The following is an 18,763-nucleotide window of genomic DNA, read 5'->3' on the forward strand; positions in this document are numbered from 1 at the left end:
AGGAGTGGATCATGGACAAATGGTCCTTCATCACGTTACACATAGTACGAGTTGAAACTTGATGCAGCACCAAGACAGTAATTATTACAACATATTCATTGTGAAATTGATAATTTGATTGCCATCTTGCTTGCCATGTCCTGATAGTCTTGAAAGTTTGTAAAAACACATTTATTTCCTTCCAGTTTGACAAGAGGAAACCATTTCCCAGAAGCTTGAGTGAGGAGGAGTCTGATCCTCTTGAGGGAATCTCTGGATCCACCACCTCCAGCAGTCAGCAGTACAGCAAAAGGAGCAGGACCACTGCCAGCTCCACCGCATGCTCCACTCAATGCTTCACTGCATGCTCCACCACAAGGGAAAAGCAGATGTGGGAGAGAGAGGCCTGTCCGCAGGAGCAGATCAAGGCCGTAAGTACTTCTGGGGAAATTTTTGGCAGAGTTCTCTTCCCATCCATCCTTTTTTTTCCAAAATTAATGACCTGTATCTTTCTCATTGACGGTGCATTCAGAAAGTATTCAGACCCCTTCACTTTTCCACATTTTGGTATGCTACAGCCTTATTTTAAAATGGATTAAATTCAATTTTTAATCATCAATCTACACATGATACCCCAGAATGAAGAAGCAAAAACAGGTGTTTAGAAATTTTTGCAAAGTAATTGAAAAGAAATAACTGAAATATCGCATTTATATAAGTATTCAGACCCTTTGCTATGACACTCAAAATTGAGCTTATGTTCATACTGTTTCCATTGATTATCCTTGAGATGTTTCTACAACTTGATTAGAGTCCACCAGTGATAAAGTAAATTGATTGGTCATGATTTGGAAAGGCACACGTCTGGCTGTAAAAGGTCCAACAGTTGACGGTGCATGTCAGAGCAAAAACCAAGCTTTGAAGACAAAGGAATTGTTCGTAGATCTCTGAGATAGGGCTGTGTTGAGCCACAGATCTGGGGAAGGGTCAATTTCTGCAGCATTGCAGGTCCCGAAGAGCACAGTGGCCTCTGTCATTCTTAAATGGAAGAACTTTGGAACCACCAGCAATCTTCATAGAGCTGGCCGCCCGGCCAAACTGAGCAATCAGGGGAGAAGGGCCTTGGTCAGGGAGGTGACCAAGAACCCAATGGTCACTCTGACAGAGCTCCAGAGTTCCTCTGTGAAGATGGGAGAACCTTCCTGTCACGGATTTTTCTCCCGGTTGAGAAAAATAAGACTCAGACGCGGAGGATGCTCTCTTCACCAGTCTTTATTAGTGTGGTATCACGGGGAACTCAGCTCTCTCTCGAGCGAGGTAACTACAGTTCCAAACCACGACAGAATATACGGTTCTTTTCCAGCGTAGTACACCATAATTCATCCGGTACAATCTAACCCTGATAACAAGCTACACAATGTGCCAGTCAGCACATTCCTTAAACATAGGATACGGTTACATCTGGGACTGGATAAGAACAACACTCACTTCTTCACACAAACAATGCAACCATTTATTAAGCAAGACCCTTCCTTCTGTTTCTGAGAATTCTTCTTGTGTGGTACTTGCTAGGTGTGCTAGTCTAGGTGTGCTAGTCTTGCTAGGTGTGCTAGGTGTACTTGCTAGGTGTGGTACTTGCTAGGTGTGCTAGTCTAGGTGTGCTAGGTGTACTTGCTAGGTGTGGTACTTGCTAGGTGTGCTAGTCTTCAGACCATTGGACCTAGATCTCTAGCTGAATATGGTGGTTGTACTGCAATAGTTAAATGTGGGACTGCCATACCTTCCAGCGCACATACCTTCTGTTGTGTTGGCGTTAGGCCGACGGCTAGGGCTATGCCTTTTCCGAAATATAGATGCGGGCATACGGTCAGACTATCTTCTTGCCCTAACAAATCTTTTATTTGTTCTTCATATTCTGGGTCAAGATTCCTCAGATACTTTGCAGTACAATGCAGGTGGGTTTTTCAGGGGAGGACTTCCAGCATTAAGTAAAGTGTTTGGGCTGCTGGAGACAAAGGTTGTGGGGCGGCCTGCAGTTTCATGGTCAGTTCCATGAGTCGGGTAGTAAACGGATTATCAATGGACTGCCAGTAATACAGGATAGGCGGTTGTTTATAAGGGGCAAGCCTAACTAACTGGTGCACCCGGGACAAAGGAACGTCCATTTGCATCCCGGTTGGGGAGCAGTAAATTGTAGCCCTTAACTTGCAGAGGGCTGTCTGCCCAAGTAATGGAACAGGGGTAGTGCTTGATACCACAAACTGTTCCATTACTTGGGTTCCCTGGACCTTTATGGAAATCATTTTCGTCAGGGGCTCCACTTGGGGGATTCTTGCCACTCCGACGGTTGTTATATTTGTGCCACTTAGAGATAATCCCACAGAAGGGGGTACGGACTCTACCAACTACCGTAAAGGTTATCTTGGGTAATTCCTCCAAGGCTTCAGAGAGCGGAACCCACATGCGCTGGAGGATCCCTTCTGGGTGATTCTTCACCATTGATTATTGTGATTCTTCTGGCGGGGAGGAAAAGGGTTGGTGAATGTAAATTGAGGGGCTGGCACGTAGGGTGGCCCATATTTGGGGATATCTCTCCCATGTGAGTTCTCTACATGCCCCTACCCATAGCGATCCGACTGGTAACCCGTGCGGTCTCCATACTGTCCATACTCCATGCCTGTCTCCTTCCTCCTCTACATTCCCGTGCCCAGTGACCCTTTTTTCTGCATTTTCTGCAGATATCCCGGCTTTTATCTCTTGGTCTAGTTCCTTGATCTCTATTCCATGGTCGACCTTCAGCTCGAAAGAATTGTGGCTTAGGTTCTTTTGGGTGACTGAATAGTCCCTCCAGGCCCATGTTGGTCAGAATTGTCACTAGTTCTTGCCAGTTTTTCTGTTGCCAATCTAAAGTGCGCATTTTAAATGCTTGCATGTGCTGCAGGAGCATGCAATTGAGGAGCGTTTGTATTGCCAGTCGCTCATTTTCCCGCAATGGGACCCCAGCATTTTCCTCCCAGGTTTCTCTGAATTTTCCTCCAAATTCGGTAACCGGTTCCCCTTTCTTTTGCAGGCATCTGGTAACCTCTCCCATATCGGCATGTCTTTGAGCAACTGCGAATACTGCGATTCCACCTCTACCTGCTAACCAGGTAATCATACTCTCATTACCCTGCTGCAGCTCATCATCATCATTTCTCCAATCACCCTCTCTTCTCTGGGGTACTGTAAATGTGTCTTTCACTGCTGACCAGTGACTACCATGTGCACAATGGAGTAGGGTATACAGGCACTTGTATATTCTGCATACTTGTGCTAACCAATGCATAAACTGAGATGGCTTCTTAACTGGATTGGGAGCATTTTGCACCATCTCTCGCACTTCCCCAGGGGTCCAAGGTTCAAAAGAGGTGTCTGTCCTATCATGTATCTTGGGGCTTGGAATTGTGATGGTTTTTCTTCCTTTCTTGCTCGCTGGCGGGTCTCCAGCCCAGAGACTTCTCAGGAGGAGGAAGAGGAAACCTCAGCACTTTGTGGTGCCCCTCCCACTGCTTGGTAACCCACAGCCCCGCCGACTCTGCAACAGCAAGCTGCAACTTAGCAGGCTGAGTGAGGCAACTGAGGCGGCGGTCTTTGTTCCCATGCTGTGTACCAATTTACCATGTCTTCCCAATAGTTTGTATCCGCTCTAGTTGGCGGGCCAGCATCTCCCCTATCGACCTCATTCTGTCTTCAGTTGTCTTCAAGGGTCGTAGCTTGTCGCGGGTGGACGTAGGTTGACTTTGGTTGCCGTAGGTTGTTGCCTGTGTGGTCGTGGGTTGTTGTAGGTGTCGTCGTAGGTTGACGTAAGTGCGGTCGTAGGTGGACGTCCTGGTCGCGACGATTGGGTCTCCGGTTGTCGATAGCTTGACATCGACTGGGTGGTAGGTTGTTGTAGCTTGTCGTAGACATTGTCATAGGGCAGTCCAGTTGCCGGTTTTTCGGACTATTGATCCAGCACATCCCACAGATGCTCAATCGGATTGGGATCTGGAGAACTTGGAGGCCAGGGATCTGGAGAACTTGGAGGCCCTTACGCATCGATGAGCCTTGGGTGCCCAACACCCAGTCTGTCGCCGGTTTGTGGTTTGTCCCTCCTCGGACCACTGTCGGTAGGTACTCACCACTGCTGACCGGGAGCACCCTACAAGCCTTGCCGTTTCAGAGATGCTCTGACCCAGTCGTCTGGCCATAACAATTTGGCCCTTGTCAAAGTCACTCAGGTCTTTACTCCTGCCCATTTCTCCTGCATCCAACACATCAATTTCAAGAACTGACTGTTCACTTGCTGCCTTATATATCCGGTGCCATTGTGACAAGATAATTAATTGACAGGTACCATTGTAACAAGATAATCACTGTTATTCACTTCACCTTCCAGTTGTCATAATGTTTTGGCACATCAGTGTATCAAAGATAGTCAAAATGCCGGAATAATTCAGCCGTTCTCCAGAGATTTTTCTCCAAAGATGCTGCCTGTCCCGCTGAGTTGCTCCACTACTTTGTGCCTATCCTTTGCATCTGCATCTGCAGTTCCTTGTGTCTTCGAGATCTGGTTATTGATGTTATACTCCCTGACTCTGCTGCTTTTAAAGAATCACACAGGACCATCAGCCTAGCTTTTTTTTAAAAAAGAGGGTTGCCCTTTGCCTTACGCGTTGCTAGTGGATTGCAGCCACCAGCAAGCACTTCAGGTGAAACAGGAAAGGTGGCGGGGACGTGCTCCGGGACACAGGCGTGGGTGAGAGTCGAGAGAGCGGCCGCTGGGAGAACCGGCAGCCTGAGGCTCCATGCTGGCCTGGGGAGGGAGAGGAGAGGGCTGTGAGAGGATAAAGAGGAGGGGGAGGTCGGTGAGGTGGTGCGGAGGGTGTGAGATGGTGCAGGGGTCTGTGAATGTTGTGTGAGGTCTATGAGGGGGGGTATCAGTGAGGCAGTTTGGCTCTGTGAGGAGCTGTGCGGGTGGGTGAGGGGCTGTGAGGTGGTGTGGAAGGTCTGATGGTGATGGTCAGTGAAGGGGTGTGAGGTCTGAGGACGTGAGGATGTCTCTGGGGGGCTTTGGGTTCAGTGAGACTGTCTGAGGGTGTCTGGGGCTGTGGGGGTGGGCGAGGGTGAACAGAGGGCAAAAGGGTAAAGGAGAAGAGGGTGAATGGGGTAGGGAAGGGCTAGTATGGGGTTTGGGGAATGGACTGGTGCGAGGCTAAAGGAAGGTGCTGGAGGAGGCGGTGGAAGTGGCGGGAGGATGGGGTTAAGAGAAGGGGCAGAAAGCAGGGCCAGAGATTTAAACATAGACATAGAAAATAGGTGCAGGAGTAGGCCATTTCAGATCGGATGGAGGGCAGGGGCTTGGGGGATTTGGAGGTGGGGTGATGGTTTGGAGAGGCACAGGGGTTGCGTCCTTTGGGAGGGGAAAGAAATGCAGCGACTGAAAGATCCATCAGGCCTCGGCAGACTTTAGCGCAAGTGTTCTGTGGAACGGTCACTTGTCTGGGCCTGGTCTCAGCGATGGAAAGGACGCCACATCAGGAGCGCTGAATACAGTAGATGAGGTTGGAAGGAGTGCACATGAACCTCTGGCTCACCTGGAAGGGCTTTCTGGTCGCGAGATGGATTATGAAGGAGGAGTTATAGGAAGGTGTTATATCTCCTGTGGTTGCAGGGGAAAGTCTCGAGGGAAGGGATGGATGAACTCACGAATTGTGGAGGGAGTGGTTTCTGTGGAAATCGGTGGGGATGGGAAGAAGTGGTGGGGTGCTCATGGTATCAAAGGGCAGATATTAGCATGGATATCAGGTTGGCTGGATGGCAGAAGGCAAAGAGTGGCAACAAAGGGGGATTTTCTGGTTGTCTGCCAGTAACTAGCGGAGTTCCGCAGGGGTCGGGCTGGGACCGCTGCTCTTCACGTTGTATATTGATGATTTGGATGAGGGGACTGAAGGCTTTGTGGCCAAGTTTGCAGATGATATGAAAATAGGTGGAGGGTCAGGTAGTGTAGAGAGAGCAGGGACTCTGCAGAAGGACTTGGCTAGGTTGGGAGAGTGGGCAGAGAAGTGGCAGATGGAATATAGTGTAGCAAAGTGTGGAGTCATGCATTTTGATAGTAGGGATAAAGGAGGTATTTATTCACAAAATGCTGGAGTAACTCAGCAGGTCAGGCAGCATCTCGGGAGAGAAGGAATGGGTGACATTTCGGGTCGAGACCCTTCTTCAGACTGATAAAGGGATAAAGGCGTAGATTATTTTTTAAATGGGGAAAGAATCCAGAAATCGCAGGTGCAATGGACCTTGGGAGTGCTGGTGCAGGATTTCCAAAAAGTTAATCTGCAATCGAATCGGTAGTAAAGAAAGCAAATGCAATGCTAGATTTTTTTTGAGAGGGCTTACATACAAAAACAGGGATGTAATGCTGAGGTTCTATAAGGCACTGGTCAGGCTACATTTTGAATATTGTATGCAATTTGAATGAATGTTTATTGGCCAAGTATGTACACATACAAGGAATGTGCCTTGGTGCTCTGCTCGCAAGTAACAACACAACATACAGTAAACAATTAAGAATAAAGCAGAAAACATGAAAACATTTAGGCACTATATCTGAGGAAGGATGTGCTGGCTCTGGAGAGGATCCAGAGGAGGATTACAAGAATGATTGCAGGAATGACTAGGATAACATATGATGAGCGTTTTTGGCGGCACTGGACCTATATTCCACGGATTTTCGAAGTCTGAGGGGGGACCTCATTGAAATGTAGAGAACAGTGAAAAGCTTGAATTGAGTGGATATAGAGAGGATGTTTCCACTAGAGGGAGAGTCTAGGACTTGGAATTGAAGGATGTTACATAGGAACATAGAAAATAGGTGCAGGAGGAGGCCATTCGGCCCTTTGAGCCAGCACCGCCATTCATTGTGATCATAGCTGATCATCCACAATCAGTAACCCGTGCCTGCCTTCTCCCCATATCCCTTGATTCCACTAGCTGCTAGAGCTCTATCTAACTCTCCCTTAAATCCATCCATTGATTTGGCTTCTACTGCCCTCTGTGGCAGAGAATTCCACAAATTCACAACTCTCTGGGTGAAAAAGTCCCCTCTCACCTCAGTTTTAAATGGCCTCCCCTTTATTCTAAGACTGTGGCCCCTGGTTCTGGACTCGCCCAACATTGGGAACATTTTTCCTGCATCTAGCTTGTCCAGTCCTTTTATAATTTTATATGTTTCAATAAGATCCCCTCTCATCCTTCTAATCTCCAGTGAATACAAGCCTAGTCTTTTCAATCTTTCCTCATATTGTGGAGATGAGGAATGCAGAGCCAGATCTATCTTATTTGTTTGCTTGGGCCACTGGACTTTGCATGGGCTTTGCAACATTGTGTGTTAGGTTAATCTCATGTTTGAGGCTACGTCATCACAAAAATGCTGAATTTGCTAAAGCTAGTAGTAATCAGTAGCCCAAACCACAGAATGTTCCAGCTCGTCTTCAGAGGAGAAAAACACAATGTATAAGAACAAAAAACAGTAAACAGACATGCCGGCTAAACCTTGAGTAACAGCATGTTAGGGCCTTATATGGGAAAACTGACCATGTTCCAATAACTGTTTGGTTGTAATAAACTGTAAATTTTGGAGTTTTGGGGAATAAAGTAGCTTGATTCTAGGGGCTGGTGTGACACGTTTCCACTGGCCCCGGAGTCCGCAACTCTGTGTGTGCTTTTAGAAACCTGTCTACGAGATCTCTAATAAACTACGGATAAGTGAGGTCTGTGCTGACTCTGATTATTATCAACCAACTGACCGGGAATACGAACTCGACATTTTGGTGGCAGCGGTGGGATTCCATAACAAAGATCGACAAATAGTGGCTGAAACCTGAGGGCACGGAGAACGGTGGAATTGGCCAATAGAGTGAGTGTTTTTATTCAACCACTCTATTTTCCCCGTCTTTGTGATCCTCTATGACCTGCCGATCACCACTGATGTGTTCATCTGCGTGACGCAATCTCGGGGGTCAGTTGGACGGACAGATGTGTAAGGGTTTTTAGGAAGGATCGTTGAGTCTAAACGGTAAACGAGGGTAGTTGCTGATGCACACCCAGCTGGGCGTACATTTCCTTGTTAACCGCTGTAATGAAGTGCGGACCATTATCAGAACTGAGGCGAGCAGGGATGCCGAAACGAGGTACGATTTCCTTAAGTAACACTTTAACCACCGTGGAGGCCTTATTATCCGAGGTTGGATAAGCCTCAATCCATTTACTAAAAACATCAATAATGACAAGCACATATTTATTACTTTGACACCGTGGAAGTTCAATGTAATCCATCTGTAGAGTCTCAAAGGGACCCTCAGGCAGGGGGGTCCTGCCGGGGGGGGGGGGGGGGGGCACGGGGCCCTCCGATCAGTGTTGTGGCACAGACATACAAGGCAGACATACTTACGCGTGATGACAACTCTTGGAGGCGAGGGTGCCACCAGGTATTAAGGAGCAAAGAACTGGTGGCCCGTGCCCCACAATGGGTGGCCAGGTCTGACCCACAGGTGTTGTCACTTCATCAATTCTACAGCCAAAATTGACCCATAAAGCCTTATCTATATCAGGAGTGTCCTCCTGTAACCGAAGTACTTCTTGGATGGTTGGCATAGGTGTTTCAGTGGTTGACCGTCCCTTGGGGGGGGTTAGTGGTCAGTCTCATCATTTTTGACACAACATTAGTCCTACTTCGCGCAGCCTGTTTGGCAGCAAGGTCGGCATTGTGATTCCCGAGGTCGACAGGGGACGTGCCAGAGGTCTGGGCAGAGCATTTGATAACAGCGATACTTCGGGGCAATTGGATGGCGGGAGAAGGGAAGAAACGAGGGCTTGATTGGAAATAGGAGTGCCTGAGGAGGTAAGGAATCCCCGGTTCTTCCAAAGTTGGTCAAAGTCGTGCACCACACCGAAGGCGTATCGAGAGTCTGTATATATATTAACGCTTAATCCCTCCCCCATAATGCAAGCCCGAATCAGGGCATAAAGTTCGGCCTTTTGGGCAGACACAGGTGGGTCAAAAGCCCTAGATTCTAAAAGGCGATTATCATCAGTAACTACCGTATAGCCAGAGAGACACTGACTGCGCTCATCCGGGGAGGAACCGCCATCAGTGTACATGACCAGGTCAGGATTGAGAAGCGGTGTGTCGGAGAGATCAGCACCACTTGTGATGGCTAATGTCTTTTTGGATCAACTGGGGGTTATTCAACAGAAAGATCTCATAGCGGTTCTTCCGTGCTGAGGTCAGGTGTTGGGTTTGTAGTTGGCCGAGTAAGGCGGTAACCGAATGGCAGCTATCGACTGTGATGTCCTGTTGGAGCGTGATGTTAGCTGCAGCCAGGATTCTGTTGATATCAATGGGTTTTGAAAGGACCCCATGACAGGCGTTAATGATGGCATCCACCCTTGCGTTGGCATTAGCGATGGCTTGTGCCAGAGCTGCATGGTCCTGATGCCCCCTTATTATCTCGACAAACTTCAGCCACTCCTTCCCATTCAGGATCTGTCTAACCATGGACCATAGATCTCTACTATCAGCCTGATACACCGATACTGTGGTGCGAAGCCAGTCGCAGAATGCCTGGGGGGATTTTGTTCGGTCTGGAGCGCCATTGAGGAGGGACATGACGTCCAGGGAATTGTCGATTGGGGTTTTCTTCATCATCAGACGAGTCTATGTCCGTTTCCCCCTTGTTAGAGTGGCTGTCTGACCCGTGGCATACTGAATGTTTAACCCGACGGTCTTGCGGGAGTGCAGTGGCCAAATCAAGGGCATTTTGTAGACGAGTTTTACTCCTTGTTCTTTCAGATGGTCCTCGGTGAAATGTCATTGTGTCTGTGTATTTAGGGGGAGGGGAGCAATTGATGGCGTGATCAGGGGGCCCACTGGGGCTCTGGGCCAGGTCCTGAATCCCTGGTTGGGAGCCGCTATTCGGGTTGGGATCGGGAGGTCTGATAATTTGTTTGTTTGACTATTGAGAAACACACCTTCCCTATCCTTCCCCGCTTCGGGCCAAGGGGAGACTCTCTAGAGCCCTATATGTACCCTATAATATGTTCTGTGGATGAGAATTCACGGTTCCCCTGTGATGATAATTGGAGCAGTGATGGAAAGACCTCCTGAGGATGGAGGGACACCAGGGGTAATTTATACCAAGTCCGGGTACTACTTCTCGGGACACGGGATAGGAACAAACTTCCTGGTAACAAAAGGAAAGGATACCCCGGCCGCAGTAGCCGTAGGCATCCTCACCCCAACAACTATACCCTGCCCAGTACAATGGAGTTTAAACTTTCCCGTCGGTGGACGCAGAACCAAACGGGGGGTCTCTAGGGAGTTCTGTGCCAACTGGATGGAACCGGCTGCAATCGGAAGGAGCCGGGGCCAGTCGGTTGGGTGTGGGATATTGAGTACCGTAACCTTCTCCCCAAAGGGTCCGCAGGAGCAATGGCAGCCAATAACCGTAACTACCTTGTCTGCGGACTCACCTTCCTGGGGAATAAGACCGTAACGGCCATAAACGAGATAAAGGAAGGTCTATCGGACCTGCGACTGTTCTCAATGCAGAACCGGTATGCATTAGATTATTTGCTAGCCCGGGAAGTGCCATCGTGCAGGGAAAATGTATTATGGAAGTTATGGACAGGACTGCGAACCAAACGGAAATCGAGGATGACATTCAAACTTTCCTGAATGGGATGAGCAATTGGGGGGATTGGGGTCTGGGCAAGTGGTACAACTGGTTCATAAATAAGGGCGGCACGGTAGCGCAGCGGTAGAGTTGCTGCTTTACAGCGAATGCAGCGCCGGAGACTCAGGTTCGATCCTGACTACGGGTGCTGCACTGTAAGGAGTTTGTACGTTCTCCCCGTGACCTGCGTGGGTTTTCTCCGAGATCTTCGGTTTCCTCCCACACTCCAAAGACGTACAGGTATGTAGGTTAATTGGCTGGGTAAATGTAAATGTAAAAATTGTCCCTAGTGGGTGTAGGATAGTGTTAATGTACGGGGATCGCTGGGCGGCACGGACTTGGAGGGCCGAAAAGGCCTGTTTCCGGCTGTATATATATGATATGATATGATATGATATTGCTATATATCTCGGTATCATCCTGGTATGTGTTTGTAGACATTGCGGTAATCAAATGTATAGTTGCTAGCTCATGCAAGCGATGGAGGGGATTGGAAATAACCATAAAATGTCGATGTTAAAGATGGTGGGGACAGGAGAAACACTTTTTATTTGTTTGCTTGGGCCACTGGACTTTGCATGGGCTTTGCAACATTGTGTGCTAGGTTAATCTCATGCTTGAGGCTATGTAATCACAAAAATGCTGAACTTGCTAAAGCTAGTAGTAATCAGTAGCCCAAACCACAGAATGTTCCAGCTCGTCTTCAGAGGAGAAAAACACAATGTATAAGAACAAAAAACAGTAAACAGACATGCCGGCTAAACCTTGAGTAACAGCATGTTAGGGCCTTATATGGGAAAACTGACTATGTTCCAATAACTGATTGGTTGTAATAAATTGTAAATTTTGGAGTTTTGAGGAATAAAGTAAGCTTGATTCTAGGGGCTGGTGTGACATGTTTCCACTGTCCCCGGAGTCCGCGACTCTGTGTGTGCTTTTAGAAACCTGTCTACGAGATCTCTAATAAACTACGGGTCTGTGCTGACTCTGATTATTATCACCGGGAACACGAACTCGACAATATGACAGTCCCGCCATCCCAGGGATCAATCTTGTGAACCTAGGTTGCACTGCCTCAATTACAAGGATGTCCTTTCTCAAATTAGGAGATCAAAACTGTACATAATACTCCAGATGTGGTCTTACCAGGGCCCAATACAACTGCAGAAGAACCTCATTACTCCCATACTGAAATCCTCTCGTTATGAAGGCCAACTTTCTTCACTGCCTGCTGTACCTGCACGCCAACTTTCAGTGACTGGTGTGCAAGGACACCCAGGTCTTGCTGAACCTCCCCCTTACCTAACCTAACACCATTGAGATAATAATCTGCCACCTTGTATTAGCCGCCAAAATGGATAACCTCACATTTATCTACATTATACTGCATCTGCCACGCATCTGCCCACTCACTCAACCTGTCCAGGTCACCCTGCAACCTCCTAACATCCTCTTCACAGTTCACACTGCCACCCAGCTTTGTGTCATCCGCAAACTTGCTAGTGTTGCTTCTAATTCCCTCTTCCAAATCATTAATATATAGTAAACAGTTGCGGCCCCAACACCGAGCCTTGCGGCACTCCACTCGCCACTGCCTGCCATTCTGAAAAGGACCCGTTTACTTCTACTGTTTGCTTCCTGTCTGCCAACCAATTTTCTATCCATGTCAACACCCTACCTCCAATACCATGTGCTCTAACACCCTACCCCCAATACCACGTGCTCTAAACACCCTACCCCCAATACTATGTGCCTCCAACCTTATCGTTCCCCAGCCCCGCATGGATCGATTGTACCTTCTCCCTAAAATCCATAAACAGAACTGTCCCAGCAGACCCATTGTTTCTGCCTGTTCATGTCCCACCGAATTAATTTCCATTTACCTCGACTGCATCCTATCGCCCCTGGTCATATCCCTCCCCACCTACGTCCAAGACACCTCACATGCTCTCCGTCTCCTCAATAACGTCTGGTTTCCAGGTCCCCACTCCCTCATCTTTACCATGGATGTCCAGTCACTCTACACTTCCATCCCCCACAAGGATGGTCTCGAAGCCGTCCGTTTCTTTCTCGACCATATAACCAGCCAATCTCCATCTATTAACACTCTCCTCCGCCTAGCAGAGCTGGTTCTTACCCTCAACAACTTCTCCTTTGACTCCTCCCACTTCCTCCAAACCCGAGGCGTAGCTATGGGTACTCGCATGGGCCTTAGCTATGCCTGCCTCTTTGTCGGGTACGTCGAACAATCCCTGTTCCAGATGTGCACTGGCCTCATCCCCGAACTCTACCTCCGATACATTGACGACTGCATTGGTGCTACCTCTTATACCCATGCAGAACTCACTGACTTCATACACTTCACCACTAATTTCCATCTTGCTCTTAAATATACTTGGACTATCTCCGACATCCCCCTACCATTTCTAGATCTCACCATCTCCATCACAAGAGACAGACTAGTGACTGACATCTTCTACAAGCCCACTGACTCCCACAGCTATCTGGACTATAGTTCTTCCCACCCTGACTCCTGCAAAAAGTCTGTCCCCTACTCCCAATTCCTCTGTCTACGCCGCATCTGTGCCCGGGATGAGGTGTTCCACACTGGGGCATCAGAGATGTCCTCATTCTTTAGGAAACGGGGCTTCCCCTCTTCCATTATAGATGAAGCTCTCACCAGGGCCTCCTCTATATCCCGCAGCTCTGCTCACTCCCCCTCCCCCCATTTGTAACAAGGACAGAATCCCCCTTGTCCTCACCTTCCACCCCTTCAGCCAGTGTATCCAACAAATTATCCTCCAATATTTCCGGCACCTCCAACGGGATCCCATTACTGGCCACATCTTCCCATCTCCTCCTCTTTCTGCGTTCCACAGAGACCGTTCCCTCCATAACTCCCTGGTCCACTCGTCCCTCCCTACCCAAACTACCCCCTCCCCAGGCACTTTCCCCTGCAACACTTGTCCCTTTACCTCCCCCCTCAACTCCATCCAAGGACCCAAACAATCTTTCCAGGTGCACCTCCTCCAACCTCATCTATTGTATCCACTGTTCCAGATGTCAACTTCTCTACATCGGCGAGACCAAACACAGGCTCGGCGATCGTTTCGCTCAACCCGCCTTAACCAACCTAATCTCCCGGTGGCTGAGCACTTCAACTCCCCCTCCCACTCCCAGTCTGACCTTTCTGTCATGGGCCTCCTCCATTGTCATAGTGAGGCCCACCGCAAATTGGAGGAATTGCACCTCTTATTTCGCTTGGGCAGCTTACAGCCCAGCAGTATGAACATTGACTTCTCTAACTTATAGATAGTTCCTCTGTCCCTCTCTTCCACTCCCCTTCCCAGTTCTCCCACTGTCTTCCTGTCTCCACCTATATTCTTTCTTTGTCCCGCCCCCCCCCGACATCAGTCTGAAGAGGGGCCTCGACCTGAAAGGTCACCCATTCCTTCTCTCCAGAGATGCTGCCTGTCCTGCTGAGTTACTCCAACATTTTGTGATACCTTCATAAAATAAGCATCATATCAATTGTATTATAACGTGTAAATCCACAACCAAAATCTATCATCTTCATGACTTCTTCTGGGCAGACCCAGTAATTCCCTCATTGATGACCGGTCCAATCTGAGGTCCCTTGGCTGCTCATCAATTTTTACAGCATGGTCAGGGGCATTGCCCACCCTTTTCCAAGCTCCCTGTTTACAGTGCATTCAGAAAGTATCCAGACCCTTCACATTTCCCACATTTTGTTATGTTACAGCCTTATTTTAAAATGGATTAAATTCATTTTTTCAATCATTAATCTACACACAATACCCCAGAATGAAGAAGTAAAAACAGGTGTTTAGTCCCTCTCCCTCTCTCCCCTCTCCCTCTCCCCTCTTTCCCTCTCCCCCCTACCTCTCTCCCTCCCCTTTCCCCTCTCCCCCTCCGCTCTCTCATCTCTCTGCCACTCCCTCCCCCTCTCCCTCTACCCTCCAGTGCGTCCGGCGGCCCCGTACAACGTGTCGGTGAACGTGGTGCCCGGGGCGGGTGAGGTACAGGTGAGCTGGGAGGTGCCGCCCATCCGCTTCACCCAACTAGCCATCCACCTGCAGCACCAGGTGTGGTACGGAACGGAGACGTCCCCCCCACAGGTACGTGTGTGTGTGTGTGTGTGTCCCGCCACATACATGTGTCTGTGTCTGCCTGTCTGTTTATCTGTGTGTGTGAGTGATCGTGTGTGCATCTGTGTGTGTGAATGTGTGTGTGTGCGTGAGTGATCGTGTGTGAATGTGTGTGTGTGTGTGTGTGAGGGAGTGTGTGTGAGAGTTTCTGAGAATGCGAGTGCCTGAGATTGTGTGTGAGTTTGCATGTGAGTCTGTTTGTGTGTGTGTGTACAAGAGTATGTGAGTGACTGTGTGTGTGTGTGTATGCGTGTGAGAGTGTCCACCGGGTGGCGCCGCGATGGCAGCCTCGCCAACGGTCTGTCTGTTTTTTAGTCTTCTGTTATTTTTAGTGTGTTTTAAAAGTTTATGTTAATATTCTCTGGTTTGTTTTATGTGTGGGGAGGGGGAGAGGGTTGGGGGAAACTTTGTTTCAATCTCTTACCTTGTCGGAGATGCGATTGTTTTCCGGATCGTATCTCCGGTCGCTCTGCGGCCTAACATCGTGGAGCTGGCGGCCTTGCTCGGGACTGACATTGAGCCCCACCGTGGGGGCGTGGACTTACCATCGGAGCCTGCGATCACTTGCTTGGGATCGACGCTCCAACCGCGACCTGCAGACTTCACTATCAAGGAGCTCATAGTGTCGGGTAGAGACCGATGTCGGGAAGCTCCAAACGACGCAGAAGGTTCGACTACCCCCGACCCGGGGTAGATTGCCCGGCGCGGGGAGCTCAGAACTCCCCCCCTCCCCGATGTAGGAGCTTGACACGGAGGGACCGACCGCCGGCTACGGGAGCCAAGATCACCCCGTCAACGGAAGGTTCGGGGCCCCCGACCATTGGAGGACAAAGAAGGGAGAGATTGAACTTTTTTGTAAACTGCCATAAAGGCAGTTTTGATTGTGTTACTTTTTTGTATGTTTTGTTTTGTTTCTGAATAAAAGTATTTGTATTTAAAAAGAAAAGGTGCGGAGAGTAACATTTCCTCTCTCCTCCCATCACACACTCCCATGACATGGAGCAGTCTTGTGCCGATGCGGAATAAAGTTCCCTCTCCAATGTCCCAGAAATAAAGGACGTTCTATTAGGAAGATGAGGAGAAATGTCTTTAGTCAGAATATGTGGAGTTCATTACCACAGAAGGATGTGGAGGGCAAATCAGTGGATATTTTGTAAGGCGGAGATTGACGGATTGTTGATTGGTACGGGTGTCGGGTTATGGAGAGAAGGCCGGAGAATGGGATTGAAAGGGAGAGATAGATCAGTCCTGATCGAATGGCGGAGTAGAATTGATGGGCTGAATGGCCTAATTCTATTCCTATCACATGACCTGATGATTCTCTCAGGACAAGGACAGCAGGGGTTAGATATGAAATAACGATCTATCAGCAGGTAAACCCATGCTCTCAGGTTATTAACACTGTGCAGCTTGACGTTTCCCCTGGGCCACTGCTCCCATGATACAGAACACAACTATCAAGCTTCCTCTTCATGGTGTTGGTTTATTAATGCCACGCAGACCGAGCTACAGTAAAAAACTTTGCTTTGCTTACTATCCAGACATCACACAATGCATAAGTACAATCAAACCAAGCATAAGTACAACAGGTTATGCAAAAGACAATCAAACACAGTGCAGCATATATTGCGTCACAGCTCCAGAGAAAGTGTCAGGTAAAAAGTGCAAGAGTCCCAGCGAGGTAGGTTGGAAGATTGAAATTAATCCCCAGCTCAGTAGTCTGAAAACTGTGAAAAACATGCTGTGTACAGGAAGGAACTGCAGGTGCTGGTTTACACCAAAGATAGACACAAAATGCTGGAGTAACTCAGCGGGTCAGGGAGCATCTCTGGAGAAAAGGAATAGGAGACTTTTCGGGTTGAGACCCTTCTTCAGACATTTTGGGTTGAGACCCTTCTTCAGACGTTTCGGGTTGAGACCCTTCAGACGTTTCGGGTTGAGAGCCTTCTTTTCCTGAAGCTGGTGGCACGTGCTTTCAAGGTTTTGCATCTTTGTGCAACGGGGGAGGGGAGACGAGAGAATGACCGGAGTGGTCCTTGATTCTGTTGCTTGTTCCCCTGCAGTGCCCTGAGGAAGGAAGGCTGGAAAGATTGGCAGAATAGCAGACTGAATGTCATCTGAAAAAGTGTGAGAAGATAGGTGATGGGACGATTTACCACATGGAGAGCAGACACCATGTGTAGCTGGAGTAACTCTGGGTCAGGCTGCATCTCTGAAGAAAGTGAATGGGTGACGTTTCAGGTCCTGAGTCTGAAGAAGGGTCCCGAACTTTTCTCCAGAGATGCTGCCTGGCCCGCTGAGTTACTCCAGCTTTTTGTGTGTATCTTCGAGCATGCACCATGACCCTGGGATATACTGAGGAACCGGGTGTCTTTGTCCAAAGCAGTGGTACCAGGAGATTAATTGGTGAAGAAACAGACGGAATACTTGCCTTCATTTGCGGGGGAATAGAATATAATTTCAGAGCACTTATGGTACAGCATTATAAAACTTGGGTCCGTACACAGACGGAGCACCATGTACTGAGGGGTGGGGAGGGTGCAGCGTTTGACAGCACTGGGCCTGTACTCGCTGGAGTTTAGAAGGATGAGGGGGGACCTCATTGAAATTTACTAAATAGTGAAAGGCCTGGATAGAGTGGGTGTGGAGAGGATGGAGGGTGGAGAGGATGGAGAGTGGAACTCTGAGGGGCCTGAGGTGAAGTTAGAAACTCACAACATTGAAGTTTGTAGACGAACATTTGAGTCATGGAGACAGGGGCAGTCACGGTGGTGCAGTGGTAGAGTTGCTGCCTTACAGCGAATGCAGCGCCGGAGACCTGGGTTCCATCCCCACTACGGGTGCTGTCCGTACGGAGTTTGTACGTACGCCCCGTGACCTGCATGGGTTTTCTCTGAGATCTTCGGTTTCCTCCCACACTCCAAAGATGTACAGGTATGTAATTGGTTTGATAAATGTAAAAATTGTCCCTGTAGGATAGTGTTAATGTGCGGGGATCGCTGGTCGGCGCGGACCCAGTGGGCTGAAAGGGCCTATTTCCGCGCCGTATCTCTAAACTAAACTAAAAGACTACAAACCAAGCGCTGGCAAATGGGATTAGTGTCGATGGGTCGCTGATGGTCAGCATGGACATGGTGGGCTGAAGGGCCTGTCCCTGTGCTGTTCAACTCTGACAGTGAAAAGTCGCGGCAGCTGATGGACTTTGACCAGGAAAGTCACCTCTGCTGTTTCCAGAGGTGCTGCCCTTGGCCTTCAGTGGGCCTCCCGCACTGTTGAATGTCGACTGGGATAGAGTGCTTCAGGAGAGGCTGGGCTTGGTTTTCACTGCAGTGGAGGGAGCAGAGGGGTGGGTAGGTACCTGATAGAGGTGGACAAAACAATGCGTGTTATGGAAAGGGTGGGGAGAGGCAAACGTCGCTGCTTAGCAGAAGCGTCTACAGGGGTCAGGGGATTGACCGAGAGGGGGTCTGAGGAACAGTCCTACCCCAAAGAGCAGCAGGGGAGGGGGGTGGAATCTGGAACACGCTGCCCGAGGGGGTGGTGGAGCAGAAATCTCACAACGTGTGTCTAGATGCGCCCTTGAAATTTAAGTTGAATTCTACGTGATGTTTGGGTAGGAAAATAACCGCAGATGCTGGTACAAATCGAAGGAATCACAAAAAGCTGGAGTAACTCAGCAGGTCAGGCAACATCTCAGGAGAGAAAGAATGGGTGACGTTTCGGGTCGAGACCCTCCTTCAGACATTTTGGGTGATTATTCAATGAAATAAATGAAGTACAGCAAGTGTGTAGTTTAGTATAGTTTAGAGATACAGCATGGAAACAGGCCCTTCGGCCCACTGAGTCCGTACCGACCAGTGA

The 18,763-nt window shown here is 48.8% G+C and overlaps 1 protein-coding gene and 1 long non-coding RNA gene across 4 annotated transcripts in view; one reads left to right on the plus strand and one right to left on the minus strand.

The window, feature by feature from the left end:
- The first annotated feature begins 202 nt into the window (after positions 1-202).
- LOC144592296 (uncharacterized) lies at positions 203-15,262 on the plus strand. The gene is made up of 3 exons (XR_013547109.1): positions 203-410; positions 3,050-3,128; positions 14,718-15,262. It is a non-coding gene; the product is annotated as an uncharacterized LOC144592296 (long non-coding RNA).
- Positions 15,263-16,372: 1,110 nt separating this feature from the next.
- The window catches only part of capslb (calcyphosine-like b), a 28,783-nt gene continuing 26,392 nt past the window's right edge, over positions 16,373-18,763 (minus strand). For 2 of the 3 annotated variants that reach the window (XM_078430976.1, XM_078430968.1), the window contains one exon: positions 16,373-16,969. In XM_078430976.1, the coding sequence (XP_078287102.1) occupies positions 16,718-16,969 (252 nt within the window). In that variant the 3' untranslated portion in view covers positions 16,373-16,717. Of the gene's footprint in view, positions 16,984-18,763 lie in introns of all 3 variants that reach the window. The other variant, XM_078430983.1, reaches the window with a different exon arrangement.

Source organism: Rhinoraja longicauda, chromosome 3, assembly GCF_053455715.1.
Source record: "Rhinoraja longicauda isolate Sanriku21f chromosome 3, sRhiLon1.1, whole genome shotgun sequence".
In the NCBI taxonomy this organism is placed as follows: Eukaryota; Metazoa; Chordata; class Chondrichthyes; order Rajiformes; family Arhynchobatidae; genus Rhinoraja; species Rhinoraja longicauda.